General features: G+C 46.7%; 1 protein-coding gene across 1 annotated transcript in view; it reads left to right on the top strand.

Moving 5' to 3' along the window:
* Window positions 1–325: 325 nt before the first annotated feature.
* The window catches only part of LOC102494779 (arachidonate 12-lipoxygenase, 12S-type), a 13,830-nt gene continuing 3,670 nt past the window's right edge, over window positions 326–10,485 (top strand). Inside the window, exons 1-11 of the mRNA XM_006151850.3 lie at window positions 326–487; window positions 1,087–1,288; window positions 3,272–3,353; window positions 3,445–3,567; window positions 3,662–3,765; window positions 3,975–4,135; window positions 4,730–4,873; window positions 5,514–5,723; window positions 9,116–9,202; window positions 9,513–9,682; window positions 10,127–10,248. Coding sequence (XP_006151912.1) covers window positions 353–487; window positions 1,087–1,288; window positions 3,272–3,353; window positions 3,445–3,567; window positions 3,662–3,765; window positions 3,975–4,135; window positions 4,730–4,873; window positions 5,514–5,723; window positions 9,116–9,202; window positions 9,513–9,682; window positions 10,127–10,248 — 1,540 coding nt within the window. The 5' untranslated portion in view covers window positions 326–352. The remainder of the gene's footprint in view (window positions 488–1,086; window positions 1,289–3,271; window positions 3,354–3,444; window positions 3,568–3,661; window positions 3,766–3,974; window positions 4,136–4,729; window positions 4,874–5,513; window positions 5,724–9,115; window positions 9,203–9,512; window positions 9,683–10,126; window positions 10,249–10,485) is intronic.

Raw genomic sequence — 10,485 nt, 5'->3', positions numbered from 1 at the left:
GCGCTACTGGGTAGGAAAAGGGAGCAGAGGGGGAACCGAGAGGCCTGGGAACTAACTGATGGATTCCCCCTGTCCTCCCTTCCTGCACCCAAGCTTGGCCCCTCTTGCTCAAAGCCCTTTCCCAACCCCGCGCTGGAAGGAGCCGCCCTTCCCCATCGCCACTTCACAGGTTCGGGCCTGTCTGGGGTGGGGACCAGGACAGCCCTGGATCCTGCAGGGGGCGGACACGCGGAGCCCTGCTTTATTAAGCCCGGGGATGGTCCTGCAGGCTCCGCTACAAGAGCAGGCCCCTAGGCATTCCCGGAGACTCATTACCGATCCGCTACTGTTGCAGCGAGCAAGCCAGGGCGCCATGGTCCGCTACCGCATCCGCGTGGCCACCGGGGCCTGGCTCTTCTCTGGGTCGCTCAACCGCGTGCAGCTGTGGCTGGTCGGGGAGCGCGGGGAGGCGGAGCTGGAGCTGCAGCTGCTGCCAGCGCGGGGCGAGGTCAGCGGATGGGAGCTGGGACACTCGGTTCAGGGCTGACAGGGTGAACCGTAGGAAGCGGGGAAGGGCAGGAGATGGGGAGCGAGGTGACAGCCCTGTGTGGGTTGTGACTCCCAGAGAGCGGGGACTCCGAGGGCGGTGGGTTTGGTAGGAAGGGTCTGGAGCCTGGAAGGGGAGCTAAGATTCAACCCGTTTCTCCTGACCCTGGCCCTCGCTGCCTCCACCTCCTTCTCCAATGACCCAGTCAGTGTAGACAAAGCGCCAGTGAGTGGTCCAACGTGAAGTTCCCCTGAGAGCACTGGAGCGGTGGGAGCGCGGTCAACAGGCCCCACGTGGGCGATGGTAATCACCAAGTCACCGCTGGAGGCTCACTGCTGTCGCTCGGGCTCTTGGCGCAGTGAGGCAGCGCAGTGGGGCATGGGAGACCCACGGGGCAGGCTGTGGGTTGTGAGAGGACAAAAGGAGGCGATGCCTTCATTGGAGGCGGTGGTAAACTGGGACAACACAAAGCACACTGCCCCTCTTCGTCCCACCTGGTCCCTGACCCTACTCCCTAAAGCCCAGCCAAACGCTAAGTCCAGCCGCGTCTGGCCCCACAGGTGGAGGAGTTTGATCACGACGTCCCCGAGGACTTGGGGCCACTGCAGTTCGTCAAGTTGCGCAAACACCGCTGGCTGCTGGACGACGCGTGGTTCTGCGACCGCATCACCGTGCAGGGCCCGGGCGCCTGCGCGGAGGCGGCCTTCCCGTGCTACCGCTGGGTGCAGGGCGAGGATGTCCTGAGCCTGCCAGAAGGCACCGGTGAGGGCGCAGCGTCGGGGAAGCGGGGGCAAGGCTCCTCCGGAACCACTGCGAGCATGAGGGCCGGGTGGGGCGGGTTAGGGCTGAGGACGGCTAGAGAGAAATTAAAAGATGAGCACTCTGTAGGTTTAAGTGTAGGCACCCGGAGTTGCAAGAAAAAGGAAAATTAAGAAATAAAAAGTCTAGAAGTAAAACAAAGAGGCTGCCAACGAGGCAGGAGCAGGGAGTAAGGGATCCAAAGACCCCACTTTCCAAGAAAGTGAGGACCGGGATGGGAGTTGCTGTGAAGATGGAAAACAGGAGATCCAAAGCACAAGTAGAAAAGAGATCTCTGTGTGACTCCCAAACCAGGGCAGGTGCAGGGGAGGAGAAGCCTGGACTAGGAGGGTGGTGGTCTCTCAGAGGAGACAGCTAAGGGAAACAAACCATAATACCTTGGGGAGCTTGTTTGGTTGGAAAAACATGGAAGGGGCTGGCAAGGAGTGTGGACGAATTCCAGCAGCAAATACAGGATTTGTTATCGTAGGTAATTAGAGACAGAACGAGGGCAACACCAGGTAAGAATGAAAAGGAGGGGCCAGCAGGTGGCATGGTGGTTAAGGGTGCTGGACTCCCATATGGCTGACCACGGTTCAAGTCCCAGACCTGGTGGCTTGCTTTCTTACTTTCTTGCTCTCTCTTGTTCTGTCCCTCCCTGCTCAAATTAAAATAAATAAATGAATGAAGTTAAATAAAATAATTCTTAAAAAAAAATAAGGAAATGGATGCCTTTGCGGGACAGGTGATTGTAAATACAGGTGAGGAACAGATCAGGTTAACAAATATAATTGACATGATACTGAGGCCAGGTAAATTGGAGCCAGGTAAAGTAGCAACGAGGAGCCATTATCTTCCCAGGACGGATGAAATGGCACAGTTGAGGGTGGCATGCACAGAATGTTTTATCTTAGGGAACCGATGTGGGTCTGGAGTTAGGGAAGCTCGGGAGATATCTAGTGACTCCAACATGAAATATGGCATTTGGAGGACAGGTGAGACTGACAAAAGTAATATGTGATAATGTGGGATAGGGATGGACAAGGCAAGTGATAAAGAAGAAAATCCATAGGGCACCAGCAGTTAGCGTAATGGCTATGTCGCTGGACTCCCACGTAGTCGACCGCGGTTCGCGTCCCGGACCCGGTGGCTTAAACTCACGCCAGGCGCATGTGCATGTGTGCCCAAGATCTCAAGAGGAGAATGGAGGAGAAGGGATTGCAGCGTGGCCATTTCCCCTGGGGGGGGGGGTGATTTCTCGCTTTCTATCTCTCTGTCTCTCTCTATCCGGTGAGCCTGTGCGCCCTATAGCAAAAAAAAAAAACCTCAAGAAAATCCATAGATAATGATGAATAGGAACAAATAGGGAACGTTGACTTAAGGGTGAACAAAGAGTGGACAGTTATGAGAGCTGACGGGACCAGCAGATGGTGTAATGGTTACATCACCGGACTCCCATGTAGTCGACCCTGGTTCAAGTCATGAACCTGATGGCTTAAAACACAGGCGCGTGTGCGTGTGTACCCAAAATCCCTGAGAGAGAAGAATAGAGGAGAAGGAATTGTGGTGTGGCCATCCCACCGGGGGGGTGATTTCTCACTTTTTATCTCTGCCTTTTTCTGTCTCTCCAGTTAGCACACATGTCCTATAGCAAAAATCTCTCTTAAAAATTATATATATATAATTTTTTACATAAATATGTACATATATATATATATATATAGAGAGAGAGAGAGAGAGAGAGAAAGGCTGAGGTAGATGAAATCAAGAAAAGGGGGTGGGCAAAGATGAACTAAATGACCAGGGAATTAATCAAGAGAGATAAAGACAAGGCGAAAGGAAGAAAAGAGTATGATGCAGTACAATTAAGAAATGGGAGACTGGAACAAGCCAGGGAGTAGCATGACACGGAATATAGCACAGTCAACTCCCCTCATGTTTTCACAGCCCGCCTGGCAGAAAACAATGCCTTGGACGTGTTCCAGCAGCATCGAGAGAAGGAGCTGGAGGAAAGAAAACAGATCTACTGGTGACTACTCACCCATGTCCCATCAGTGCCCTGACCCTGTTCCCATTACTGATCTCAACACCTTCCCTGAACTTTCACCCCTAACTTCTAGCTGGGCCACCTGGAAGGAAGGGTTACCCCTGACAATAGCTGCAAACTGTAAGGAAGACCTACCCCCAAATATGAGATTCCATGAAGAGAAGAAAATGGACTTTGAAAGGGCAATGAAAGCAGGGTAAGTCCATGTTGACAGTGGAGTAGGGGCTGATGGGGCCAGAGGCAGGTAGGCTTCAGTGAATTGATGGTTTTATCCTCAATACCTGTCCTAGGGCTCTGGAGATCGCCCTCAAACACGTTTACACCTTCATGAGATCCTGGAACCACCTGGAGGATTTCGATCAGCTCTTTGGGGGCCCAAAGAGTTCCCTATCTGGTCAGTGATTTCCCCAGACTCTAAAATCCATAACTCCATAATCACTGTAACTTCTTGCCAAATGAGAACATGTTATACCTAGTGATCTTACAGAGGCCTTGAAAATTAAAAGGAACTGGAAACAGTCATATGCCTAAATCCCTGGACTAGAATCTGGAAGAGAAGGACATCCAGGTAAATATCTCCCTTCCATATCTCCAACCTCACAGAGAAGGTTCACCAGTGCTGGCAGGACGATGAGTTTTTTGGCTACCAATTCCTCAATGGTGCCAACCCCATGCTGTTGAGACGCTCCACCTCTCTGCCCTCCAGGCTAGTGCTGCCTTCAGGAATGGAGGAGCTTCAGGCTCAGTTGGAGAAAGAACTTCAGGTACTTCACTCTCCTATTTGCTTGTTTTTTCCTTGGCAGTGTGACAGAAGAAGTGCTGAAGGGAAGAGACCAAAGATGAGTACATGGGAAGGAATTTTTCCTTCATCTGATGGAAAAATCTACAGATTATACAGTATGTAGGGTTTTTTTTAAATTATGAAGCTGGTGGCAGTCAAATAAGGAAGTAGGCCATTAGGAGATGTTCAGAAATGGGACTGGGACATCTTGACAAGGAAAGACTTAGCATACCAGCGGTACACAACAGATTAGCAAGCCTTATCCTAGAATGACCTCTGTCACGAACAAGCTACATATCCCTGAAGAAACCTCCCGTCACTAGTTAGATCTTCTCACTGTAAAATAAGAGGACTCGGACCTGTTGTTCTGGATTCTTCCTTCAATTTTGTCACTCAGACTCTATTATTGATATAAGATAATGGCAAGATGGTAGACTGCATATATTTCTTTTCCTTTGCCCTGGACCTCTGGGGATAGATTTAGAACTCTAGTCATGGCAACATTCCTCCTTTCCCCAGAACACCTCTGGGGATAGAGTTCGAACTGTAGTCATGGCAACATTCCTCCTTTCCCCAGAATGGTTCTCTGTTTGAGGCTGACTTTATCCTGCTGGATGGAATTCCAGCCAATGTGATCCGAGAAGAGAAGCAGTACCTAGCTGCTCCCCTTGTCATGCTGAAGATGGAACCCAATGGGAAGCTACTTCCCATGGTCATTCAAGTAAGTACCCTGGGAATACCCCTCCCAACACTTTTGTGTTCACATCACCCTCCACGCAAGAACAGGAATGGCCTGACTCTTGTCCCTTACCTCCACTTCACTCAGTGAGTCCTGTCTTTGTCTCAGATCACTCCATGTTCACTTGTAGTCCTGCCAATCCTCACTGGGACTACCTGTCTGAGAACTATAATGGCCTCTTTTGGTTCTCATCTTGAGGGTACTCAACCTCTTTGTAATCTTTGAATTCTTTTAAACCCTTTCTTTACTAAGTTGCTTTTCTTCCTTGGGTTTAGTGATTTTTCACTCTTACTATTTGCACAAATTGTCAATTTCTCATTTTCATTTTCTCCTTCCTCTACCACCCTGACACAGACCCTCATTACATTTCTCCCAAACCACTGTGAGGGCCTCTTTAGTGGACTCCATGCTTCGAGTACCTCCTGCACTCAACACCACATTATGGTGCTTTCGTGGCACCACAATGATTGAGAGACAAGGTAAAGGGTCTGCACTCCTAGGTCTAGATTAAAATCTCTTGAAAGGCAATAATATTATATTTATATTTCTGTTGCTTTTAGAATGCTGAACATAATGTCCTACATACGGCAAGAAGTCAACAAATCCTAATGCTTTCTTCCAGCTCCAGCCTCCCAACTCTATCTCATCCACCCCAACAGTGTTCCTACCCTCAGATCCCCCACTTGCCTGGCTCCTGGCTAAGTCCTGGGTCCGAAACTCAGATTTCCAGCTGCATGAACTCCAATATCATTTGCTGAACACTCATCTAGTAGCTGAAGTTATTGCTGTTGCCACCATGAGGTGTCTTCCAGGGCTACACCCTGTCTTTAAGGTACATTGTCTGCCCTCCATATCCCATCTCTCTTCAAACTCCAGAGAGGGGAAAAGACCAAGAGTTGTTTAGGATATAAAAGCTTGACATCCTCACGAGAACAGGAAACAAAGATGCTCTGCACTCAACGAGCACCCCTGTAGTAGTACTGCAGCAAAGCGTCTTTATAGCATTTCGTGAATGAAGGGGAGAAAAGGAAAATAACTGTGTCAAGACCTTGGGCCTTGTCGTTTTATTTTCTAATGTTTAAAATCTTGTATTTTGAAGTAATTACAGATTCACATGGAGTTTTAAAAAGTAAAAGAGAGGTGCCAATAGATGGCATAGTGGTTATGTCTCCAGATTCCCACATGGCCAACCATGGTTTGAGTCTCAGACCCAGTGGCGTGAAACTCATGCTGTGTGTGTGTGTGTGTGTGTGTGCCCAAGATCCCAGGAGGAGAATGGAGGAGAAGAGATTGCTGCGTGGGGTGGGGGTGGGGTGGTTTTTCATTTTCTGTCTCTGTCTCTCCAGTGAGCACATGTGCCCTATAGAAAAAAATCTCTCTTAAAAATATATCAGAGATTAGAAGAACATGTCTGAAAAAGGATTAGAGAGGCTAGTTGGTTTTTGTTTTGTTTTTATATTTTTAGATTTATTTTACTATCTTAATGAACTATATTTAATATTTTATAACTCTTCAGCTTATTACAGTTTTCAGCTGTAAATACAGTAGTAACAGCAATAAATACACTGAGATATGAGATTTCTTTGATGAAAGACTACAACAGATAAGAGCACTTGGAAACAAGAGGACAAAATGTCAATTTTAGTTCTGAAATGGAAATTAATAGTCAAATCCTATTATGACGCTGGTACATGGGAAAAGAACTCATACTCTATAAATGAATGTGCAACTTAGAGCTTCACCTTTCTGGGAAGGTTTTAGGGACATTATTTGATGCACAGATCTCTAAAATCCTATAATAGGTATTGATATCAGTCAAGTAAAATACTGAAAATGATTTCCAAAGCAAAGAAGTACTTGTATTCTTCAACCTTTGCAGTCTTCATGGTATACTATAAAAGAGTACAATCCCTATACAACTGCACAAAATCACAAAAATTGATTTTATAAAGTCTCAAGATTATAATTTACATTCAAAAGTACATATAGCTGTGCTTTAGTAAATGAGTACATCAGTTAATTGAGGGATAGTTTTGCCTTTAAGATATATCCAAAGTTGGGACCAGTAGTTGGCGTAATAGCTATGTGATTGGATTCCCATGTAGTCAACTGATGTTTGAGTCCCGGTCCCAGTGGCTTAAACTCACACCGGGCGCATGTGTGTGCATGCCCAAGATCCCAAGAGGAGAATGGAGGAGAAGGGATTGCAGACTGCGGTGTGGCCATCCCCCCAGGGGATGATTTCTTGCTTTCTGTCTCTCTGTCTCCCCGTCTTTCGGCCAAGTTCACGCGCCTTATAGCAAAAACCTCTCCAAAAAAAGATATATCCAAAGTAGATACAGAGGATCACAAATGTTAACAATTTGTGACAAAAATTATCTAAGTTTCCATTTGAAAAAAAATACTATGTTAATTTTCAATTTAAAAATTTAAGAGAGTTGTGAATATTGTTATCACTTAGGTTAAGAAATAGAAATACTGTTGGGTTAGAAATAGTAGATGGCTTCAGCTTTTTAATGGGAAATTTGTGAACTACTAGAGGCTAGTTTTAACTGGATCTATGTGATAAAGAGGTTACTTTTAAAAATAAGTGATATGGGTATGTTTAGTGCCCTGACGTGATTATTACACATTACATGCATGTAGCATGAGCTATGGTGAGAATAATGGTTTGTTCTCAAGGCGTTCATGTGTTGAAGTTTGATTTCTAATGTAACAGAGGTGGTATAAATATTAAGAGGTCAAGATTAGTGGGTGGTGTTTGATCATGGGGACACCACCGCCATGAATGGATTAGTGGATTAATACTGTTCATAAGAAGGAGTGAGCCACTTTCAACATGAAAGAGAATCTTCCCAGACAAGATTGGCTGTAAGTTAGTGGACTGAGAGGAAGACTCACCTACGGTCTGGGCTGGAACAATCCAATCATCTAGGAGCATGGGAGGGACAAAGAAAGAAAGTAGAGGATTCTGTTTTCTCCCTCTCTCGCCCTCACACACACTCTCTCTCCCCACATACTTCTTGACATACCTGCTTCTCTGTCACATTGTGACATAGCACCAGAGACCAGCCCTGTCATCCTGGACTTTCCATTCACTAGAAGTGAGCCATGTAAACCTCTATTCTTTTTGTTTGTTTGTTTGAGAGACTTTTGCTATAGGGTGCATACATTCACCAGAGAGACAGAAAGTGAGAAATTATACCCCAGGGGGGATGACAACACTGCAATCCCTTCTCTTCCATTCTCCTCTTGGGACTTGGGGCACACATGCACACATACCCAGCATGAGTTTTAAGCCACCAGGTCTGGGACTCAAACCACGGTCGAGCACATGGGAGTTCACCTCCTTAACCATGACACCACCAACTGGCCCCTAAACCTCTATTCTTTATAAATCATCCAGTCTCAGGTATCTTTGTCTAGGGACAGCATATAGTTAAAAATCACCCTGTACCTACCCCACAGATATGTACAACTATTACATGCCAGTTACGAGCTATAAATAAAATCAGGCCAGCCAGTAGTGTGGCAGTTAAGGTGACTGGATTCTACATGGCTAACTGTGCAGTTTGAGTCCTGGATCCAGTCACTTGAAAATGACACCAGGCACATTCATGCCCCAAATCCCAAGAGAAGAATGGAGGAGAAAGGATTGTGGTATGGCCATCCCCCATGAGGGATGATTTCTCACTTTCTCTCTCTCTCTTTCTCTCTCTTTCTCTCTCTCTCTCTCTCTCTGGCAAACACACATGCCCTATAACAAAAACTTTTAAGAAAAAAGAACTATAAATAAAATTGAAAGTCTAGGGACCAATTTTAAAGGACACTTATACTTATGGTATGTGCCAGGCAATGCTCTTAACGTTCTTCATACATCACTCACGTGAGCATCACCACAGCACCTGATAATGTACCCTAGCGTCACCCCATGTTGACAATGAGGTTGACACTTAGATAGTTTATTACCTTGGACAAGTAACAAAGTTAGTGGTAAAGTGTGAACTCAAACTGTGGTCATTCTGGCTCCAAAGCCCAACTCACAAGGAAGTTGAAGAGCAGGAGAGTGAGCAATCAGAAAAACAGGGTAGAACAGCCTGTCAAGGTAGCAGCAGGGAAGAGAGAGTCAAGAGGAGAGAGGGCCACCATGCTGGATGTCGGGTCCTCCAGGGGAAGACCGAGCCTGACGTCCATTAACCACCCCTTCCAATCTCCTCCTCTTAGCTCCTGATCCCCCACATCCACTACACCTTGGAAATCAACATCCGGGCCCGATCCCAGCTTGTCTCATATGGAGGACTATTTGATAAGGTAAGGAGAAAATAGGGGAGGGACTGCTCTATTTAGCTCTCTATGAACTATTAGGTCATCAGAAAAGTCGTGATACATTTTTCCATGTTTTTCTACACAAAACGCATCATGAATTTCCTGATGACCCAACAGTTTCCATTTCTGGATCCAAGACCAACAATATGTGGCTGTCCTGATCCTTAAAACCATCACCCTGACTTTTTATACCCATGCCTTTAAATCTGAAAAGCCCTCCTAAGGCCCCTTTATATTGTAGCTATGATTCTCCAGCCCCATTTCCCTCCCAAAGACCTGTCCCTCTCTTGTCCAGGCAATAGGCACAGGTGGAGGGGGCCATGTGGACCTGCTCCGTCGCGCTGTGGCCCAGCTGACCTACCGCTCCCTCTGTCCTCCTCACGACCTGGCTGACCGGGGCCTGCTGGGAATCCCGAGTGCTCTCTATGCCCACGATGCTCTACGGCTCTGGGAGATCACTGCCCGGTGGGTGAGAGGGCACTGAGGAAGGGAGGGGTGTGGGGAGAGGGAGGGCGGGGCTCTAGCCTGAAGATAGGATAGGGCAAAAGCAAAGTCAAAGTGAGAAGATCCAAGAGGAGGGGAGAAGGCTCAGTCTTGGGGAGAGATGAGGAAGAGTGGGCAGATAGTGGGCAGGTTCTGAAAACAAAGAGGATAGGGTCAGAGAGCCTATGTGGAGAAAGCTATGGGCATGTAAACCATGAGATCTGGTGAACTCAGGGTGGCTAATCGCCATTTATGGGGAATCCTGGGATTATTAGCCACATCTCGTAGTGCTCCAAAAGACAAGTCTTGAAGGATTTCTTTCCAGATACAATGAAAATCAGTGGGGCAGAAGCTAGGGAAGGAGTAGAGATGAGAGTCTGGAGCCTTCTTCCCTCAGAGAGTTCACATCCCTTCTCCTCTGAGCAGATATGTGGACGGGATCATCCACCTCTTCTACCAAATGGATGATGCTGTGAGAGGGGACCCTGAACTGCAGGCCTGGTGTCAGGAGGTCACAGAGGTGGGGCTATGCCAGGCCCAGGACCGAGGTAAGATCCATCCCAAAGACAGAAGATCCTCAGAAACATACTTGAATTTGTACTTTTCTGGAGAATAGGATTTTTATTAAAATAAAACAAACCTAGAGAAAAATTAATGTTATAAATCATAAGATTAGTTGATGAACTTTTAGTAAGGTTACATGCCTATATAATTAGCACTCACATCAGAAAAAAAAAAAAAAAAAAAAAAAAAACTTTCCCATTGGGACCCAGTGTTTAGATAAT

The sequence above is a fragment of the Tupaia chinensis genome, unplaced genomic scaffold (assembly GCF_000334495.1).
Source record: "Tupaia chinensis unplaced genomic scaffold, TupChi_1.0 Scaffold000330_1, whole genome shotgun sequence".
Classification (NCBI taxonomy): Eukaryota; Metazoa; Chordata; class Mammalia; order Scandentia; family Tupaiidae; genus Tupaia; species Tupaia belangeri.
Note: the sequence above shows the minus strand (reverse complement) of the source record. Positions and strands in the feature narration are given on the sequence as shown.